The sequence below is a fragment of the Electrophorus electricus genome, chromosome 5, assembly GCF_041902795.1.
Source record: "Electrophorus electricus isolate QZ-2024a chromosome 5, ASM4190279v1, whole genome shotgun sequence".
In the NCBI taxonomy this organism is placed as follows: domain Eukaryota; kingdom Metazoa; phylum Chordata; class Actinopteri; order Gymnotiformes; family Gymnotidae; genus Electrophorus; species Electrophorus electricus.
The window spans coordinates 8,089,222-8,110,325 of NC_137501.1; the positions used below are offsets into that span (position 1 = coordinate 8,089,222).

The 21,104-nt window shown below is 40.2% G+C and overlaps 4 protein-coding genes across 7 annotated transcripts in view; 1 reads left to right on the plus strand and 3 right to left on the minus strand.

The window, feature by feature from the left end:
* rtkna (rhotekin a) overlaps positions 1-8,647 on the minus strand; it is a 45,829-nt gene extending 37,182 nt beyond the window's left edge. Inside the window, exon 1 of one of the 2 annotated variants that reach the window (XM_035529774.2) lies at positions 8,368-8,647. In XM_035529774.2, coding sequence (XP_035385667.1) covers positions 8,368-8,478 — 111 coding nt within the window. In that variant the 5' untranslated portion in view covers positions 8,479-8,647. The remainder of the gene's footprint in view (positions 1-8,367) is intronic. The other variant, XM_081714105.1, reaches the window with a different exon arrangement.
* Positions 8,648-10,155: 1,508 nt separating this feature from the next.
* Positions 10,156-12,777, minus strand: smn1 (survival of motor neuron 1, telomeric). Of its 3 annotated transcripts, none has more exons than XM_027024246.3 (9): positions 12,644-12,777; positions 12,198-12,269; positions 11,959-12,081; positions 11,675-11,869; positions 11,425-11,586; positions 10,833-10,904; positions 10,569-10,679; positions 10,384-10,445; positions 10,156-10,277 (listed from the first exon to the last, which is right to left on the minus strand). In XM_027024246.3, the coding sequence occupies exons 1-8, from the start codon at positions 12,689-12,691 to the stop codon at positions 10,392-10,394; spliced, it is 837 nt and encodes a 278-aa protein (XP_026880047.2). In that variant the 5' UTR covers positions 12,692-12,777; the 3' UTR covers positions 10,156-10,277; positions 10,384-10,391. The 3 variants fall into 3 exon arrangements, with proteins under 3 accessions (XP_026880047.2, XP_026880048.2, XP_081570233.1); XM_027024247.3 differs by having other exon boundaries at positions 10,371-10,445; XM_081714107.1 differs by having other exon boundaries at positions 10,371-10,445; positions 12,625-12,750.
* A 71-nt stretch (positions 12,778-12,848) lies between these two features.
* hspb11 (heat shock protein, alpha-crystallin-related, b11) lies at positions 12,849-13,863 on the plus strand. Its single transcript, XM_027024249.3, has 5 exons — positions 12,849-12,989; positions 13,123-13,229; positions 13,388-13,456; positions 13,538-13,581; positions 13,666-13,863. The coding sequence occupies exons 1-5, from the start codon at positions 12,898-12,900 to the stop codon at positions 13,756-13,758; spliced, it is 405 nt and encodes a 134-aa protein (XP_026880050.2). The 5' UTR covers positions 12,849-12,897; the 3' UTR covers positions 13,759-13,863.
* Positions 13,861-20,946, minus strand: mccc2 (methylcrotonyl-CoA carboxylase subunit 2). Its single transcript, XM_027024245.3, has 17 exons — positions 20,814-20,946; positions 20,387-20,453; positions 20,129-20,213; positions 19,922-20,023; positions 19,666-19,793; positions 19,457-19,569; positions 19,167-19,280; positions 18,897-18,961; positions 18,676-18,775; positions 18,498-18,593; positions 18,330-18,402; positions 18,139-18,215; positions 17,922-17,988; positions 17,659-17,815; positions 17,338-17,452; positions 14,936-15,021; positions 13,861-14,598 (listed from the first exon to the last, which is right to left on the minus strand). Exons 1-17 carry the CDS (start codon positions 20,940-20,942, stop codon positions 14,481-14,483), a joined length of 1,692 nt encoding a protein of 563 aa, XP_026880046.2. The 5' UTR covers positions 20,943-20,946; the 3' UTR covers positions 13,861-14,480.
* Positions 20,947-21,104: the final 158 nt, after the last annotated feature.

Sequence of the window (21,104 nt, forward strand, 5' to 3'; positions counted from 1 at the left end):
ATCTCTCATCGTAGTGAATGCTATTTTAGGCTGATCTCCTCTAACCTGGTGAAAAATCTAGGGGTGGAAACATTTCCCACACATTTGAAGGTCCGTGAGCATATCATTTTTTTGCCATGTGGGACCTCTAAGCATCTGTAGCTGGGCCTGGTGTCTGCGACATGGTAACAGGCTCCACATGGCTGGGCTCTCTCTCCTCCAGAGACCATCCATCTCCCAGCCAGCTGCAGCACGTGTGAGATGGTGCCGCTCCCACGAGCTCTCAACCGCCACGAATCCGTTTCTCTGTATGCTAAAACCTTCCCCGTCCCCTCTCGCGCTCTCGCACAGACACAGATGGGCTGTTTCGTTTCACAATAGGGTAGCCAGATGTCCGTTATTAGGTTAGGCAGTCCAGTTTTTCTGTCCTTCGTCCGGTGAAACGCCTGAAATGACACCTTTTTTGTCATCCTTCTGGAGTGAACTGGTGGTTGCTTTCTATTGATCAGCAGGATTTTAGTATGGTATGTCATTGGGTCACATACAGGCCAAAGAGAACACTTGTATTTCACTAGTTTAACAGATCACCTCGTACCTCACCTTCCGGCTAACCGCAGAAAGTCTCCATTCTAAATGATATTCAATTAGGACATTTGCAATGGTGTGAAAATACCAAAAAGAAAAATGACAAGAGTTCTGAGTGTCCAGCAAATTTTCCTTTCAAAGGGGAGAAAAGATGATTTTCATGCCTTCTGTACACTATGCCAAACCTAAATACTACAAATAGGCAGCCATGTTTGATGAGTAAAACCTTCATTTATATGAATGATTTCTAGATCAGTTTGGTCAGCTCTGTTAACTAGCTGGTTAGGTTATGGTTTTAATTATGTGTGTTGTAGTGTCATATCTCCGTCCCATATATCTCCCCCTTTTAGGGATTATTAAAGTGGCCGCCATATTGTACAAGTCTAACTGATTTGAACGACAGCCTTATCCTTTCACAGAATTAATGCTCTTTTGTTCTCTAAAGGGTTATGATTGCACAAGCCAGTACGATCCAGTGGAAATACTCTACTTCAGTAAATGAGTGATAAGTAAAGAGCTTTAGTTTACAATGTCAACAAGCAACTTTTCACGCGATACTTACTTACAGGTTAGGCATACGTTTGAGAGCCCTTTACAGTGCAACAGGTCCCTCTTGTGGACACATCGCCTGGTATGGTGGCATCCGCTCTTGAGTTTAAGCGCGAGTTGAGGACACGCGCACAGACCATGAATAAAGCTTTAAGTGCGTAAGATAATAAAATCAGCTACAAACCGCGATAACTTAAAGTAACGAGTCATATAAAGCCCCTGAACGCAGCGCCAGAACTACAGCAGTGATGGCGCCAGTGTTTTAACGACTCGTTTCTGTGATGTTTTCTTTCCAGCAGTTGCTCCAGGAGCGAAGCCGCACTCACGACGGGCGCGTATGGAAACGCTGCACTCCACTGAGGGGAGTGCTGAAGGGTAAAACCAGCATGATGTCAACCAGCTTTGTTCACTGACTGACGTTGTTCAATGACAAAATGACGTTTGTTCACTGACAAAAATAACATCTGTAACCGCAGGGTCAGGAATATGTCTGGGGGGTAGGAAAAAAATCCTGAAATTAGCGATATAAAAAATATAAAGAAAGAATGAAGAAGACAGCAAAAAATACATTAAAAAGCAGGTTTATGACACCAATAAGCTATATTAATGTTTTTTAGAGTTTTTATTAATACTGTTACACAGACAAACAGCACAGTTGTTTCACCTCAAAATTAATAAACTGTTAGGCAACCGCATCAACAGAGTAAGCAATGACATCATTTTCACAGTCCTCTCTCACCCAACCAGAGGAGGACATGCACTGCATACCTTAATCAGGCATTGAGTCAAGACTTGCTGTGTTCTTCCTCTACATTATTTAGGTCAATTCACAATTTCCCCACTTCACACTTCATATGTGCATTTGCTTTATAATCGACTGACAAATTATGTGACTTAAATGAGCAGCACTGTATCAGGACCGTGTTTTAGGCTCGAAGAACGCGAAGAACCAACTCCTTGTGTGAAGAAGAGAAGGGGAGAGGTGTGAATTTCATCATGCGATGTAATCATCCTGGCTGAAAGCCCAGAAGCCTTACCCTGCCAGATTAAAGAACAGTGCAAAGCCACAGTGGGAGATTCTAATAATACACATACATAGCATGGAGTGGTAAAATATTAATAGTGCAACCTATTCCATTAATATATTTTCCACCCATAAAGGTGTCCAAAACGTAGAACAATAATGAATGTTTTGAATTGGTTTGATTAGTGTACTCAAATCAAGCATGGCCCCAGAGACATTACATTGTTACTGATACCATTTTAAAATAGGGGACTTTTTTTCTTTGAGAACTGGCTCCAAAACAACCATGAGATGGAAATATTTAACTAAACAGGTGAGGAAAAGGCATCACATAAGGACAGTCTGCGGTGTTGACTTGTGTTTATTTATTAGCCTGTTCTCTCAGTAGTCAGCACATAAGTCAATATGGCAAACATAACCTAGGCCCAGGGCACGTTGGAGTGTATAAGAGACACCTAACTCTGGGGAGATACTCCCCAGATTAAATATTACAAGAAACAGACACACTGGTCAGTTAGTTTTATTACGGGGAATTCTTCACTTGTTTCCTCAAAACTGTGGCTGTTATTTAACAAAAACCAATTAGGCTAACTAAGCTGATCCAGCCCTTTAAATAAATGGAGAGACTAAGTGTATGAAATGCTTGAGACAATGAAACTGACACACTGTTATTAACAACCTGTCAGAAATCCTGCAAAATTCTTTTAGTGGGATCCTCAAACATAGACAGGGCAGGCGGCTACAAACAAAAGACCACCATTCAAGGGAAATGTTAACAAATGCCATGCATTCTTTTAAACTGTGAACACACAAATCTGTACCCTGTGGCCACGACTCTAGTAACTACGCTGAAGTAAATGACATGGAATAATTACAGGTTGCCACTCACTCACTGTGCAAGGTCAATAGAATGTTGGCCCAGCTAGGTCAAACGCAGCAGACCACAAGCGGCTGACTAACCAAGCAGGTCAACAGGTGAGAGAAAAAAAATCCCTGAAACGGTACCAATAAAAGCAGTGTCTTATTAGGGAAAATAGGCTAACTACACGGTGGTTTGGGGCATACGTTAAAGTGTGACAAGTGAAGGGGGAGATAGGGAGATTTACGTCAGAGCTGTTTTTAGCACCCAGAGTCCATGTTGTGTGGGGTATCGGAATGGTCTAAATGTTACAAAACAGAAGTAGACAATGTTCAGGCTGTAAGCGCTAGTGATTTTTCCTGACTTGTCCTTGGTCAGGTACACGGCATCTGCGAAAGAGATTGCAACACGCAAGAGCGAAGCAGGGTTTGCTTACAGAAATGTGGCTGAATAATAGCAATTGCGCCACCGTTATGAATTCAAGATGTGTAATAGTTTGGACAGGGTCCAGCAGTGACGTGGCGTAACAGGGCACGGCGGTTGTGGCCGTAGTTCCTGTCAAAGAAGCATCCCGTTGTTATAGAGGGAATAATAGCATACTTTGGCAGACACTAGGTCCCAAGTCTGGTGGCATGACACACAGATGACTAAAAGGCAGATGAAGTGAAAAAATGTATTGTAAAGGGATACGGCGGCTGAGTGAAGTCAGGAATGAAGGTTTCATTATATTTGAACCCTCAGCTTTCACCACTCATGGATTGTTTAACTTATATTAACTCATATTTAATCAGAAATCTTGGTACTATTAGCTATTGGTTAGCTAGCAATAAAAACCCTTTAGCAATAATGTTGTTAATGTAACCCCTAGGTATGCATCACTAAACACACTACTAACACCATGGCTTCGGTAAACTCACAACAAATTCAGCCATTTTTAAGTTAATTGTGAAAAGAGTCATACTAAATAGGGCAGATTAAATGAGAGCATGCCATTATGTATTGAATGAGTCATTTCCTGCTTCAGGCAGTGGCTTGTGAGTGCAAATTAATCTTCTTCAGTCAAGACAGTTTTGTTTCCAGAGGCTCTTAACTGTTAAAGGTGCGCTTCATCTAGAGAGGGTAATCTGGCTAACAATGAAAGAAAACGCTGGGAGAGTTACTAGAAGAACCATTCTCATCGACCCCCTGCTGGCTTGTGTTACCCACACTAGCATTTAGAATTGAGGCACTCCCTTAAATATTGTGTGTGTGTGTGTGTGTGTGTGTGTGTGTGTGTGTGTGTGTGTGTGTGTGTTGGCATGAGAGGACACTGTCTTAGTCCTTTATGTCTTAGGAGGGATTTATTAATGTAGTAGCCAAGAGGATGATACAATGCATTTGATCTTGAAAAGTTATTCAGACCTTACTTTGAAACATTATAGTGAACTAAATCAAGTTTTTCTGTAAGTTTGTCATTATCTAGAGCTAACTTCTTAGCAGAACCGTATCTTTATCAATTTGATACAATACACCACTTAAACAGACCTTGCATTAGTCTATATGAAACTGAACACATTAGTGATTGTACTCTGGCAAAGAAAGACATTAAATCACACTTTTCATATCATCCCAAAAGTCTGTTACTTCAGAAAGCTGGCTAGATCAGTACAGTATAGTAGTCTCAGTACAGTATTCTCACAAACTGCTAATCTTAATGTGATGAATGACATTAAAAAAGCTTATGAACAGAAACTGACATTAAGAGTAACAGCAATGACTGTGTGACCAGCATGTCCATTTTGCACTGGCCAGATAAAAGACAGTGGCGCTCCACATCACCATGTCTTTGGTGCGCTGTAGAGGAGTTGAGTCTAATAGCCATTGCATTGCAATTATGAATAGCTAACAGCAAATATGGAGAACTGAGGCTGTATTCATGTCTAAAGGGAAGACACTGCTAAAACTGTTGTCAGCAAATCAATGGGGCAAGGTCACAACAGTACACATGCCTGGTTCTAATAGTCTCCCATAACTGAGCACTGAGGCAAACAACAAGCCAAAGTCATTCTTTGATGTGTAGTTCCATTGGCTTAACGGAAGGCATATTTTGACAGAGACAGTCCCACTGACACAGCATCTTCCTTGGTATTGGACCCAAATATTTGATGCGCTAACAAATCTTCTGCACCTCTTTAATGGAATGTTTCATATGCTATACAATCACAGGATGTTGTCCTCATTTCCATAAAGCTTGGGTCCATGGCTTTTGCTGAGACCTTCACACTTTTGCTTCCTCCTAAACCAAATGCCAGTCCACCTCTTTCCTGATCAACTGCTCTGGCATTGAGCAGTGCCTTGCATACGAAGAGCACCTTTAAAAAAAGCAAGTCTGTCTTAGACACCATGTGTAGATAAGTCGCTTTAGGTCTTTGGTATTCTGAGATGTTCTGCCGGGACTCAGGGTTCCTTCAGCTGAAATCCCAGAGCGTCCAATATGGTGTGGGCCCCAGCACTGAGTGATTGCCCATTGTTTTCCAGGGCCTGGAGGGTCTCCCTCAGGCCAAAAGGAAAGTTTTTGCATTCCTAGCTGCTGCCGACTCCCTCAAGCTGGTGATGCTGTCACTATTACCATCTAAGCAAATCTATAACTTCACAATACACAGGGACAACTATGTTTACAGATCAGTGTTGTAAGTGTTGAGATTCAGGACTCAAAAAACATACAGAGCAAGTTGTTCATATTAAGCCAGAAAGCCAGTGTACTCAAAAACAACAGTTTACAAAAAACTTCCAACAGTTTCAGCCAGACCACATGAAGCACTTCCATATGGCACATTCCTGTGGTGGAGACCACTGTAGACAACACGTGTCTCAGCACTAGAGCAGCAACAAACATCCCTGCAGAAGCATCAGGAAATGTGGGAAAGAGCTTAATGCACAAAACTGGAGAAGCTATCAGTGAAAAGAAGGACGCCATACACAAATGGGAAAGAACACGGCTACTGTGCTTATCCGTGCAAACAAAACAAGTCTATAGAACACCAACATTAAACTGTTGGGTTGTCAGAATACATAAAACTTTAACGGAAGGTTTACTGGCAACGTTGTCAGTAGCTAATGGGGTTTTAAGCAAATATACAAAGCTGTGCAGTCTACATCCATACATATGCCTATATTCTGCGGACTGGTTTGAAAACTGCAGGCTGTGGGAGTGTGAATGAATGGGTGTGTCTGTTGCTCAGCTGCCTAGGTCCAACCACTTCCTTCACAGTAGTCCAGAACAAGTCTTCAGCCAGCATGGTTTCACTGACCTCATACTAAACGGAGGAAGAAAAATAATGCCTCCAAAAATCTACCCAGACAAAATAGCTTGAGTTGGTATGGTACTCTGTATTACCATCATGTAGTCCACTATCACAGCACAGGCATACTAAATATGGCAGACTACAAAAATATCTTCCACATCAGACACAGCGGTTTTGCTTAGTAAAACCAAAAGCCAACTGGGAATTGCTCAAGCTCACTGTACAGTAAATACCTATGTAATATGGTTGAAAAATTGTGGCATTGGAAAGGAAAAGAAGTGAAGAAGTGAAATGTAGATACTGCTCGACATGCCGAAGCCTTGCTGGGTGGCATGACAGCATAATAGAGGTGACCAAGGAGTAAGATCATGGGGAGACAGAGGCATGCAGAATGCAGAAACACACACACATAGATACATAAGGGTAGGCTATGGCATGCTGATTTGAAAGAGACTGCCGTTAATAAGGTTTGACAGACACTGCTCAAAATTCACAGGGTTATGAGGGCTGTTCTAGTGCAATATCTATTCTCACTGTTTCACACCACTGTGCACAAGACACACACACACAACCTAACAAGGCTTACAAGCAATGTAACTCACAGTATAGAAATCTTAGCATATGATGATTGAGATTTAAGACAAATAGAAATGTAGAACCTAGCAAACCTTTTTATAATCTTACAGTGTGCTTTTGAAGTTTGTTTTCTGAAACAAAACTGTCTTAGTTACTTCCACAGTATGACATTTTATCAGTATAGAAATCCCTAGTGTACTACACTATGACAAGACTAAAGTTTTTGTCATTATGCACTCCTCTATTGCACTCCAAGCTTACCTGACATTCTGCAAATAAACACTCTGTCTTATACACAACAAGCTACACGTCTTTTAACTACGAAGACTATAGAACTGTTTCACTCAGCTTCCTAATCACTTTTCCATGGCAATCTGAGCTTGGTGCACACAAACCAGCATTGTGAAGTTCAATTAGGTCAGCCGGACTGTGAACTGCGAGGCCATGCTTTGCCAGCACAGAGTAAAAGGATCCTTTTCAAAGGCCCAGCAAACTTAGTCCCAGCTGGTATACTGAAAGGTAAAGATGTAGGAGAGAATAAAGAATGAGTATAATGCCCATTAGGTGTTGTGGAGAGCTGTGGGATACTGTTAGCAAGGTAAACCATGGCTTGACTGAACACACACAAACGTTAAATGAGGAAATGAATGAGGTGTGAGACTGCAAGAAGGTGAATTCACATTTCATTGTGTGCTAATGAATAAAGTTATACTCCACGCTGACTTTTTTTTTTTTTTACAGGCATGGCAGTTTGTAAAATCACAGGAAATTAGGCTCTGCTACATCTTTTGAGATATTTAAACTCATTCATTAAGGTGGAGCAAAACATTACTCTATCTTTGTCACAGTTGGACATAAAACAAAAAACAACTTTACACGCATTATATTTTATTACCCTTCTGAACTTCACACAGCAGCAAACTTGAAACAGATTCATACTACCCATCGAGAAACAGCCTACTTTCCATCTCTTTCTAGAGCAGGCTATATAAAAATAATTAGGGGTTAAACAAAGTTCCCTTTCAGCCTATTTCCTTAATTCAAAAGCATATGTTGCTGTTGTATAGGATATAATCGAGCCTTTTACAACAACCTTGTAACAACATTGTAAACACAGTAAAACGGTGCTGGACATAATTATGTATCGCATTAATGCTGTTTTTGCAAGAATTTGTGGTCATGGAAATAAACACTTACATAGGACATGTTCCAAGATAACAGTTAGGCCACGCCCACGCTGAATTTGGATATCTGGAGTCAGTCTATCCAGGTAGTAAGGAAGTGTTTTGCTAAAGCTGTTCTCTTATGACCTTTTTACATATAGTGAAATAAAATGATCCTGTATATACGTATATGTATATACCGGACAACAAGAGAGGTTAAATGACTATGATACAAAACCAGACGTTTATAGAGTTAAGATACTATTTAGGTCCATTAAATAATAAAGGAGCAACAAAATTACGGTCCTCCGTAATCTACATACAGACATTAATAGAGCTATAACGTACCTGTAGCGTGTCCAAGAAAATACTTTGTCTAAACTTCCCACGTTTTATCTCCATTTCCAGCGCTGAACCTCGAGCGACTGTGGCTCTCGCTGTCTGATTTCGGCAAAACATGCTAGAAGTAAACTTCTGGTCGCGTTTGTGAAGATCACAGAAAATAGCTTTCCCAGTTTCGTTCCAGTTGTTTTCCTTGTAGAATGAAAACAGTTAATGTGCTACTGACAGTCTAAGCATCAAACAGACTCCACGTTGTGTTCTGCTCTTCCTGCTCGCATCTACAGTAAAGCGTGATGAGATTCCCTATTAGACAGGCGGGATAAGAGGCAATGGAAGCCTTTTCATTTCAAGGGGCTAAGATGTACGCCCCCTGTCGGAAGTGCGCGCGTTCGCCTCAGCGCTATTGTTAGAATCTAAGGCTGCAAATCAACAGTACTTCTCAGGGTCTATTTAGGCTCAGAACCAAATTCCCACTCTGTTCTAAGAGTCTTTCCCTTTTATCTATGTTGTTTTGTCAATCTCGTTTTAGTTCCAACAATTGAAATCAAGCAGATCATCTCTTGTCTGGAAGCAGATAAAGGTTTAGGGATGCAAGTTTTGCATGCATACAAGTTTTTCTTTGCCTTCATCCTTTTATTACTTTTTCTAATATATTTCTTGAACTATCTTCAAGATTATTTCTTTATTATATTCCTTTAATTTACAGTAATATTGTATAGCTACAGTTCTGATGATCTGTATATACAAATGTTTGACATACTTTGGTTCAGCATAATACAACTACCTCCTTTTGGTTCTTGGAGTCAGAATGTTTCTTGATAAGGGTCTATTATTGTTATGGTAAAGTGCCAGTTGTTAGAAGCTGATAACAGAAAATACCGTGTGGATCATACTAACTGGCTAGTGAAGGAGGCAGAGGCCCAATTCTCCGTCAGGTTTCAGTGGAGCCCAAAAGGTGGAAAACCTGTCGTCCATCAGTCCTGGTGGCTCTGTCTGCATTGCCTACACTGACAGTGGCAGTAACTGCACCACACAATGATAGGAGAGATTCCAATTTGTATCTAGCATACTGTACAAGATAAGAAAAGTAGCTATGTCTCAGTTGATCTAGTGCAGTAAAGATGATACAGTACAGTGGTTTACAGAATAGCATCACTTATGTTGCAGACATTGGCATACAACCATTACATAAAAAATTATTTGGCACTTGAAGATACAAAGGCCCACAACTCAAAGAAAGACAGATGATCAGGTTTTGCAAAACATTTTTTGGGCTGTTTACAGTGTTTGTCTCTAGTTGCTTCTAATGCCATGATTTATGATTTTCTTGTTGGTTTATCTTTTTGCATTTTTGATAACTGCATGGAAAATATGATCACCTTGTCTTGCATTTTTGCATTCATATATAAATCAGTCATTTACATAACTTAAACAAACATTTTGAGTAATAGCGGTGTACAGTGTGTGCTTATTTTCCATTGCAATCACTAGCATGCTTGTGCCATGAAACTGAGCACCCTGCACACCTCTGAGAACAACTGCCCTCAAAATACAAATTAAGCAACTGGAATAACTTTGCTGATAGATTTACTTGCCTTCTAACATATTAAACATATTAAAAAGATAAAAATTACATTATAATTAGAGTTGTATTTATGTCTGCTTTGGTGCACAGAACCATTATCAATAAGATGGCACCAATTTTGATGTGGAAATGTTTCACCAAACCAGCCATAATCAAAACGTGTTGCAGATACATTCATAGTACTTTCACAGGATCAATTAGACAACAGGTGAAAAAAAACATATTGGTGTTTAATTCATTTATGTACAAAGAATACAAAACATGAAATGGACCATACATTCTGAAGCAGAAATACAGTCTCTCCCACACTTTGGCTGTAACTGATTCTAACCTGTGAAAAACAAACAAAACACAACGCTTACTATTAATATCTTTCTTGCAAAATATTATTTTTTAAGTATTTAAAAAATAAATAAATATTTACCAGACTAACGTACAAACTGTTTCATTTGTGATGAGACCTTTTTGCTGCGGTCTCTTTGCGCCCTTGTTTCAAACCCTGTAATATAGTGCGTTGGAAAATTACAGAGGGACACAATTGACCCTACTTTTTTTCTTTTTTTTATACTGAAATTACATGACATTGGTTAGTGCAGTGGGTGCTATGACAGGAAATGCTTACTAGGTAGTATCCTGTGTGGTAGCCACTCATATACCAAGAGATGAGCATACTGCCTAAGGCCTCATCATCCCCCAGCATATCTGGACTCATTGGTGGTGGTGGTGGGATCATCTGAGCCAGATGTAAATAGCTTTGATTAGTTAACCTAATGCTTTACCTGATCAAGCTCCCTTAACTATTTGTGGCAGCAACGTTGCAACACATACCATGTCTGACATTATGTTTGGGGAATCACTGAGAATAGTAGAACAAAGTATGTCTCACCGGTGGGCCAGGGGGAATCATTGGGGGCCAGCCAGGGAAGGCAAGTCCAGGGTCTCCTCTTCTGCTGTCAGACTATAGAAAACATGTTAAAACAGAACACACACATTTTTTTTGTCCAACATGGAAGGTTGCAAATATTGCAACAAAATCCTAGTGCTACATGTAACTGATGTACTTTTGTCTATTCTTATAAGGACAGAGTCAGAAATAGCAGTTCAAGCCCCACCATCACCAATTTGGATGCCTGAGCATCTCAACTGCTTGAACTGTATTCAGTCAAAATTGCCACTTTGGATAAGAGTGTCAGCTAAATGCTTTAAATATAAATATGTTAATTGCCTTTCCTTATTTGATAACTACATTACTTTTGTACTGGAGCTATAAGATTAAACATTCAAACATATCTTGGTTATACATCTGGGGTAAACAGAAAATTGTGTGAATTTTATATTTTGCCAAACTATTGCCAAATTAAGTGCAATCTCAATACCGCTAATATTCCCAAAGGTGACTATAAAAATCATTAGGGTGTTGCAACAAAAGTGCAAAAAGAGTGTACAAAGGTTAAGATGTAAGAACAGGATTTGCTCACCATTCTAAAGTGATGCCCAGGAGGGGGGGCAGGGGGCAATCCCGCCCCCCACATGGGAGGTCCCACTGGAGCTTTGCCTTTAGGATTGTGTTTCTGTTGAGTAGACTGGTGTGGAGTAGAAGATTTATCACTCTCTTCTGTTGAAGACTCAGCCTCTTTCACCTACAGTTTGTCCAGACAACACTTAACATATGCAGGTGTGAATGCTTTAAAAAACAGACCTATGAAATGTAACGAATGGATCACATACATCTGCTGTTTTTTTAGATTCCTCATCCAATTCTTCAATATCTATAAGGTCATTCAGATTCTGTTCCTCTTCATTACCATAGCCAGTGTAATACACAACACATGTGCCCTTCTCCTGGTTGATTGAGGAAATAGTAGCAGCATACAAGTTTCCATCCTCTGACCAAACTGCATAACAGGAATCTCCAACATTCCACTATAAGAGACATGATTAAAGGGTTCATCTCTCTGCAAGATTAAGACGACAAAGACACAGCACTAGAATGCATCAGGTGTCAGAGCTACCTCTCTGTCAGGGGGCGCATTACACCTCTTTCTGCTTTTGTTCTTTTTGTTATTTTTTCGTTTATTTCCAGGCTTCTCTTTTTTATTGTCTGGGGCCATGTCATCATCTCCTTTCAAAGCGTTCTGTAAAAGAAAGAAGAGACACTCCAGAGGATTGCAAAGATTATGGCAGAAAACCCTAGGAGGAAAGGTACTCGATCTTATTCATGGTGTATCTGACAGAAGAGGCAAAATGTTACCTTGAACGACGCAACCGCTTTATCGTATGCTTTTATCAAGGCAGTATCATCCCATATGTCTGAATCGTCACTCTAAAGAAAATATACAATAATAGTACTATCAAGACTCAACACTCCTACTAAATCCTAGCTAACTAGGTTAGCTAGCAAGCTAGCTAGATCATTCACTGCTTTCTTAAGATACTCTTGGACAATACAAGAACATAACCAGCTATACGGACATATAAGTTTGGGATATAACTTAGATTTTATACGTATATTTCTTGTTTTTCTTCATGCTAAAGTCGTTAATTTAAATGTAGTGAGAAAACCTTCTGTTTGTAGAAGATATTTAGCATATTTAGCTATCTTAGCCACTCAAACGAAATTAAAAATGCTGTTATTAAAGTATGACAGCTATCTTAATATAGCTTGTTAATTCACTAACCAGACTTTAAGTTTCATACCTGACCAGTTCCGCGACAGAATATAACATCACCTGTTCCATTTGCCATGAAATTTGAACACACGAACACGCTACTTGAACAAAAATATTTCCCAAACGCAGTGTGCGCCAATGACGTCTCAAAACGATGACGTCCAAAATATGAGACAAAATTGCCTGGGAGCTTGGCAACGCACGCACTTGTTTTGTCAGGTAATCAGTTTAAATTCAGTTTAAGTTCATTTTGTAACAGTTAACTAGGTTAGCTAATTCATAATGATAAATACTGCACTAAACTCATTTGGCGCCCAGGTTGTGTTGGCTACGTCTAGCGATGAAAACCACCCACCAGAAAACATCATTGACGGGTGAGAGCTGCTAGGAATATGTGTATGCTTGTGTACGACGTCAGAAACTTGTTGGCTAGCTAGCGATAGATAATGGTTATTTGGTCTGTTTGTGTCAAACAGCAGTATCCTAACCTATGTGCTTTCTCCACAGAAAAACGGAGACGTTCTGGCTGTCCACGGGCATGTTTCCTCAGGAATTCATGATTCGATTTCCAGATAATATGAAAGTATCGCTTATCTCCATGCACAGTTTTAATAGTAAGTAAAACGCTACTTTCTGACGACGTTTACCGCATTTTTCTTCTTGCAATGGAAGTCTGTTATAGCTTTTATAGTGCGCTACTATACTTTAGAATAGCGCGTTGTATGTATATACATGGCTAACGTCATCACTAACAGCCTAAATGTTCTTACAGTAAAACAGCTAAGAATAGAGAAAAGCACAGTAGAAGAAGCTGATAAATTTGAAGTCATAGCTGAAAAAGGTATGCGCATATACATGAGCACCATAATCATTTAGTCTAAACTGCTTGGCTAGCGTTACGTTGTTTTTTTTTCTATTTCAGAGTTTGAGCATACAGAGAGCAGTCTACAAACGAATGATGTATCTGTGAGTTTTTTTTCTTTGCTTTCCTTTACACTAAAGCTAAACTGAATGTGAAACGCAAACATTTAAATTGTTTGTTTTCTGCAGCTTGATGGCTCTCATGCGACACACTTGCGGTTTCTCATCCTTTCTGGATATGATCATTTTGTGTCGGTGCACAAAATAGGAATACAGGCATAAAAGTTTCCCCATCTGAACAGATGTGTAAATACTGAAAAGCACACTAATTTCCATAAATATCAATCACGATGTTTTGTACTAAATAAAGAATGTTTTAGAACACAAGGTGTTACTTGCTTTTATTTTTAGGTCTGGGAACATTGAGTTTGGTAGTTAAACTAAATCCAAGGATCCATTCTTAAAACAGAGAATCTGATAAAGTAGCTCACTTAGCAGACCTATGACTTTAGTCCAATACTAGACTAAATTAATCCAAGAAACATTAAAAAGAGGGTTTTCCTTATATTAGTGCAGCTATTTTAAATACCAGGTATGACAAAATTAAAGTCTTACTGTGTCAGGAAAGAAAAATGTAATTACTGAACAGCCCATTTTACCAAGTCAAAGCCTGAATTATTTAGATAAAATCAAGAAATGTGTTCTGATGTAATTATACTGAAGGACGCGAATGTTGTCTACAGAACATGTCGACATTCTTTAATGGTGTAAATGGTGCAGTTGGTTAATCAAAACAGATTCACCATTTAAACTGATTTCCATAATGCTCAAAAACCTAACACTTATGAAACTAATACTTTAAATCATTTCACAGCTTGACAAAACAGGTACAAAGACAAAACTTGTAACTTTTTATAAGGTAAGAGATTGCTATTCCATCCATCTCCCTTGTCCCCCCCCAAAAATGTAATTCCCAAGAACTGGCAGAATGGTACTATGTAGGATCACATTCTGAAGACCCCAAATTGAGTCTTCTGGGTAGGGGCGTTGAGAGCAGCGCTCAGGCTGAGACCCAGGACAAGGCGTGTGTCAGCAGGATCGATAATTCCATCATCCCATAACCTGTTTAAGGAGAACGTGTGATCCAACAACATAGAAAACATTTCCAAATAATGGGAATGTAAGCTTAATATTAAGTGACAGAGCACTGCATGATTAAAACTTTCATACAAAGATGGCATCAGCCATCAGTTCTGAGCAGATTCTCTTGGTGCACAGCAATATACTATGGTCAATTTTGCAATGCATTTTCTACTAGCACAGCATATTTCAAAACAGAAGACTGTGAAAGACTTCAAAAGACGTTTAGCAAGTGATGTGACAAAAAGGAAAATAACTAGGTACAGAAATAAGTTTCATCTGCTCCAGTATCTGATGCCTTCTATATTTCAGCGGTTACCTGGCACTGGAGTAATACGGGCTTCCCTCCTCCTCAAACCGTCTAATAATGGGCTCCTTCATAGCTGCTTCCTGTTCTGCTGTGAACTAGAGTAACAATGGCATTAGGAAATGTTGCAAAAAAAGAAAGCTTAAAAAAAATCTAAATCAGAATCTTTAACGTTTAATCTTTAAAGTACAAAATGTACAAGGAATTTCTCTTGGTGCAGGTGTTGAGACAATTCAGTAGGATATTAAGTACAATAGGATAAAGAGTAAGTTTACATAAACTATTTGTAAAAATAATCTATATTCACCCTATATGCACATGACTATACATAAAAGTTATATACACTATATGTAAAAGATAAAAAATAAATAAACGTGTGCAAACAGCAGCAAGCAAAGTGTGTGCAGTGTAAGATGAATACAGAGGAGTCCAAGTACTCAGTTACATATATACAGTATGTACAGATAAGAGAATTCAGCAGTAATACAAATGTGAATGAAAATATATTTGTAGTGTGTGTATACTGCAATGAATTAAAGTGCATATGTCTGCTGACTCCAGTAGGAAAAAGTGGATCTTAATCAAAAGGATTGAGTTATGGTGTATTGAATCATTGAGTACACTACGATGCATGTAGTAAAGGGCATATCAGTCATTTAAACCAGAGGGACATGAGGGGAGTCTTTGTCTAGGAGGTAGATGGCCTGGGGAAAAACGCCTTGGAGGTGGCAGTTGGTCCAAGTCTTTAGGCCTCTTACTCTTGGTCACCCCTGTGATGGAAACCACTGGAAGAACGAGTGACCAGGGTGTGAGGGGTCCACCATGATCTTCCCTGCCCTCTTCCTTGTTCTAGCTGCGTAGGTCTTCGAGGGCAGGGAGCCGACATCCAATGATTTTCTCTGCACCTTGCACCATTCCTTGCGGTTTGCACTGGGTCTGAGAGCTGAACCAGACAGAGATGGAGGATGTGAGGACGGATTCGATTATGGCAGTATAAAACAGAACCAGGCAGCCCAAAGCTCTTGAGTTAATGCAGGAAGTACAAGCCCTGCTTCATCACTGCAGTGCTGTGTTTGTCCTATTTGAGATCTTGCTGAATGGTGCTCATGAATTTGTAGGACTCATCTCTGCTAACTGTGGAACTGTGGATTTCCAGTGGCAGCAGAGAGGTGGGTTTCTTCTTGAAGTTTGTGATTATCTCCAGTTTTTTGTGACTTGGTTAGAGACGTCAGTGAAGATGGGGGAAAGTTGTTCAGAGAGTTGTAGGTGAGACACATAAGGTCCAGCTGCTTTCCCGATCTACTGCTTCTTGAGAACACAGCTGACTTGCTGTTCAGTGATAGGGCAGGGGCTGTAGGTATTGTAGCATATTGATCTGTTGGGGGAGAAGTGTGAAGAGACTGCAAACAGTGAATAGCAGGCAGACTGAAGTTAGACTGGGGGAGGAAAGAGATGTGCTTTGTCATTTAAATCTTGAGTAAAAAAAGTTGAGCTGGTTTGGGAGCAAGGCATCTGCTTTATGCTTGTAGTTAACTGTGAAGTCCTTTCCAGGTGGAGGAACAGTTATTTGAGGAGAACTGCTGCTCCAGCTGTTTCCTTGTATTTGGCAGACTTTATGGTTTTGTTCAGTGCATACTTGTGCATGCCCTTTTGTTTGTATTTCGGTAATTCGGCACTCGGGTTGGTGTGGATGAAGCCTCCCACGATGATGACAGGAGAGTCAGAGTGACCTTGTTCAATTTGTATAATCTGGTCAGTCAGTTGCTGTTGAGCTGAGCTGGCTTGTGCCAGTGGAGGAACACAGACCCCAATGAGTTTTATAGAATTAAATTTGCAGGTTGAATAGAGTGGCTTGCATTTGATGTGTTTCCAGTTCCAGAGAGCACATTCAGGCTAGAACTGCACCATCTGTGATTAATATAGAAACAAACTCTTCTGCCTTTGGTTTTGTGAATGAGAGCGGGGTCGCGGTCTGTTCCGTACAGAGGAAAGCCGGGAAGCTTGACCGCAGCGTTGGGAGTAGTATTGCTTAACCACGTCTCGATGGAGCAGAAAGCAGATGTCGTGGAATTTCTGTTCTTACCAGCAGTCTTAGTTTGTCAATGTTTTTGCTGAGAGGAGAGGAGTATTCTGGGTAGTACTGGCTCAAAGCCGCGTCCCTGAAGTTGGCGTGCGCGGCCTCATCTCCCACTTCACTTTGTTGTGGGTATACGAGGGTATACGTGCAATATCAAGCCAATGATGTATAGGAGCTTGTTCTGGCTGAGAGCAAGCTGAATTATGATGCCAAGTGCAAGAATAACAAGTAAACAAACACGCAAGACACCAAAACACTGTGGCTGCCTCTTGGGGCACCATCTTCGTATAAAACAAACGCTTTCTTGCAGTTGGAAATGGACAGAGGTGATCCTTACCTCTTTCCCTTCCCTGGCCTTCTGGTCTTTTGTAATAGTGGCCAGCACATTTGCTGCTTGTTCTCCTCCCATCACAGAGATACGCGAGTTAGGCCACATGTAAAGGAATCGGGGACTACCAAAGAGGCAAAAAAAACAAAAAAAAGATGACTAAATATATGGTAATCTGGACTGTCCATGTACAAAAGAAGAAAGACTTCAAGGTTACTGGGAGATTTCATCCAACAATTCTTTCTCCAAATCTAAGAGTTAGGAGCTTTATGCTTTGTTGTACAAGATGACTATAAGCAAGTCAACAATTCTTGAGTGAGTATGAAGCACCTGTATGCCCTGCCACACATGCCATAGTTCCCAGCCCCATAGGATCCTCCGAGGATTACAGTGATCTTGGGCACATTGGCACAGGCCACAGCTGTCACCATCTTCGCCCCGTCTTTAGCGATACCCCCGGCCTCGTACTCTCTCCCCACCATGAACCCTGAGAGTCAGAGCACATGGCAGCTAAGCATATATAAATCTGTTTTAAAACACACCAGATGTATAACAGAAGCATGACTAGTAACCGCAGGCTTGCGTCTGCTTACCTGTGATGTTTTGAAGGAAGATCAATGGGATGTTTCTTTGACAACACAGCTCAATAAAATGAGTTCCCTGAAAAATGAGAGGGATAAACCCACACACCATTTTAAAGAGTCAAAATTCTAATACTCAAGTCATGTTGCTAAAGTGAATATACTAATCTTGTATAGCTTGCTGAGAAAGAAATTGAAACCCCTGTCAAATAAGCAATACAACACTCACTTTCTTTGCTGATTCTGAAAAGAGGACTCCATTATTGCCAATGATTCCGACTGGGTAGCCAAATATCCGTGAGAAACCTGTAAACAAGCAAAGACAGACAATGAGTAAAAAAACTAAACTGGTATGAGCAACACCACTGAAATGTAATGGCTAATTTATAGTGGACCTTCATGTTATGCAAGGTCATGTACCTGTTACCAGTGTGTCCCCGTAGAAAGCCTTGAATTCATCAAACTTACTACCATCAACAATACGGGCAATTACCTGCAATTAATTATATGTACTAAATCATTGCCTTAAGATCAATTGGTAAATAAGACTTGAATGTACTGAATAATTAAAACAACCAAATACAAAACCTCTTTTATGTCAAAAGTTCTTTTCAAGTTGTCTCCCACAATGCCATACAGCTCATCTCCTGGAAACAAAGGGGCCTCTGGAGGTTCCACAGTAACCTGGAAACATGGAAAATAAAAGAATGGTGACCATTGCCAGAAAATTCTACAACACGACAGCACACACTGGTAACACACTTACATTTAATTTCTTAGTGTAGTTCAGATTCCGCACAGCTTTTCTTGCCAGGTGAAGAGCATGATCGTCATCTAAAGCATAGTGATCAGTTACCCCAGACTTTCTGTAGGGAAAGTGTGTTTATCTGGAATTAACATTTAAAAAGGCAAATATAAATTTGAAATAAATATACACTACTATTATAATTTAACAAGAATGGAGGTAAAAATATTTATAATGTCAACCTGCAGTGAAGGTCAGCACCACCAAGGTCTTCAGCAGACACCTCCTCACCTGTGGCAGCTTTTACCTACACACACACACACACACACACACACACACACACAGCAAAGTTCAGTCAAACAGAGACTTTACCTGCATTTAAATCATTCTACAATTCCATAAGCATATAATACTGTTCCTCAAAGTGATAAGCATTTTGGTTAACCCTTTTCAGAGGAGCTAAAAACAAAGGACTAAGGTTCTTAAACTCTTCTCTCCATACGTCAACATACCAGTGGGGGTCCACCAAGAAAAATGGTCCCTTGTTTGCGCACAATTATACTCTCATCAGCCATAGCAGGCACATAGGCGCCCCCTGCTGTACAAGAGCCCATCACTACAGCGATCTGAAACACATGAGACCAATCGGTTTGGCATCTTTTTATGAAGACAAATCATATATGCAGAAAGTGTCAATCAGCCAAACGATTTTAAAGTAAACTGTGACAGGAAGACCTTTTTCAAGAACAGCTCAGGTGTGATACAGTACAGCAAATGCTTTAGCATTTTTTGCTTGGAGTACCTGTGCAATGCCCTCTGATGACAGACGTGCCTGGTTGAAGAAGATACGACCAAAGTGATCTCTATCAGGGAACACATTAGCCTGCCTGGGCAGGTTGGCCCCTCCAGAGTCCACTGGAGATAAAACATAATACATGATTAGGGTGTGAGGATCTAAACACTTCTTTCATACTGATGAAAAGGTTATATATACATACATATCTGACTCACCCAGGTATATGCATGGCAAATGGTTCTGCTGTGCAATCTCTTGAGCACGCAGGTGCTTCTTTACAGTAGCAGGATAATAAGTGCCCCCTTTGACAGTGGCATCGTTTGCAACGATGACACATTCCACCCTGTAATAGGTGGACATACAGGAAAAATTGTTAAATAAAAGTCAAAAGGGTGAGCTGGACTTATTTAACTATTAAATTATGTGCATTACAGGAGTTCTACATGTACACATACTGTCACTCATCCTCACCCAGACACCCTGCCAATGCCAGTTATGATGCCTCCAGCAGGAACCTCTTCATTACCATACAGTTCATAAGCAGCAAACTGGGAGAACTCCAAAAAGGGAGAGCTGCAACCAGAGACATAATGCATTTTATTTATTTATTGCAATACAGATTAACAAATAAGCTTAGATATTTGTGTGCAAGTTGATCTGATATTTTCCAGTGTTTACCCTGGATCTAATAGCCGATCAATACGTTCCCGAGGCAAAAGCTTCCCTCTGGATGTGTGTAGTGTCCTCGCCTTCTCTCCTCCGCCTGTTTAAATACAATTATTGTATAAACATGTTAACATTGTAGCTAATAGCTAAGGTCACCGACAAACGCGAGCCAAATTAAACGTATTGGTCTGGTTATTCAGATACTAAGGATTCAGTGATTGTTCATCAGCTATATCGAAAAAGTTAAAATAAAAGTAGTAATTTGCTTACCGAGCTTTATCCTATCCGCTCTGTTTTTCAGCTCCTTGACTAGTGCTTGCATACGTTCATAGTTTTCCTGTTGTGACAATTGAAGTTAGTCAGCTAGCGAGCGGTCCTTGATAGCTAGCTACCTGTATGCGTTCACATACACAACACACCCTCGTATATTAACCACTAAAGTACTTGCATGAAAATGAGAATATTAACCTACATGCTAGGCAATTAACTATCTTAGCTAACGCTAGCTATAACTATAATGAGTTACAACTTGGTTATGCCTTGTTTTCAGAACCTCACAATGGTAGTTAGCTAGCTGGTTAGCGACATTTCCAAAATCATTCACATTAGCATCAGAGTGTGTATGTCATTCACTGCGGGCTTGCTGTTTTCAGGCAAATGTTTCAACTACAACCTGCGGCTTTCGTTCTTGGCCTACCCGATAAACCGGCGACTGTACGTCGGGTTGGGAGCCTAGCGTTGCAACTTTATCCGCGTGGTAAAGTCTCGTTAATGCGCTCCTGCTACGAATAAATAACACAGCCGGTCGCAGAGTTTGCAGAATCATGGTTTTACTATAAATATTGCATCAGAATAGCAGCTTAGAAAGAAAAAAAATGTTGCTACTCATTTGACGTGGTAATCGTATTGATGCCCCTCCTCCACAGATTCCAGCGAATGAAAACTGCAAAAAGGAACAACCCTCTTCAATACTGTAGAAGGCCACTGA

Coding starts and splice junctions, on each gene's coding strand:
- mccc2 (XM_027024245.3), bottom strand. CDS start 20,942: ATGATTCTGCAAACTCTGCGACCGGCTGTGTTATTTATTCGTAGCAGG. Junction 20,454..20,813: donor TACAGTCGCCGGTTTATCGG/GTAGGCCAAGAA, acceptor TTGTCACAACAG/GAAAACTATGAACGTATGCA. Junction 19,794..19,921: donor GGCATTGGCAGGGTGTCTGG/GTGAGGATGAGT, acceptor CACCTATTACAG/GGTGGAATGTGTCATCGTTG.
- smn1 (XM_027024246.3), bottom strand. CDS start 12,691: ATGGCAAATGGAACAGGTGATGTTATATTCTGTCGCGGAACTGGTCAG. Junction 12,270..12,643: donor TCTGTCGCGGAACTGGTCAG/GTATGAAACTTA, acceptor TATTTTCTTTAG/AGTGACGATTCAGACATATG. Junction 10,446..10,568: donor ACCACACAGGATACTACCTA/GTAAGCATTTCC, acceptor ACTATATTACAG/GGTTTGAAACAAGGGCGCAA.
- hspb11 (XM_027024249.3), top strand. CDS start 12,898: ATGATAAATACTGCACTAAACTCATTTGGCGCCCAGGTTGTGTTGGCT. Junction 12,990..13,122: donor CCAGAAAACATCATTGACGG/GTGAGAGCTGCT, acceptor CTTTCTCCACAG/AAAAACGGAGACGTTCTGGC. Junction 13,457..13,537: donor TGAAGTCATAGCTGAAAAAG/GTATGCGCATAT, acceptor TTTCTATTTCAG/AGTTTGAGCATACAGAGAGC.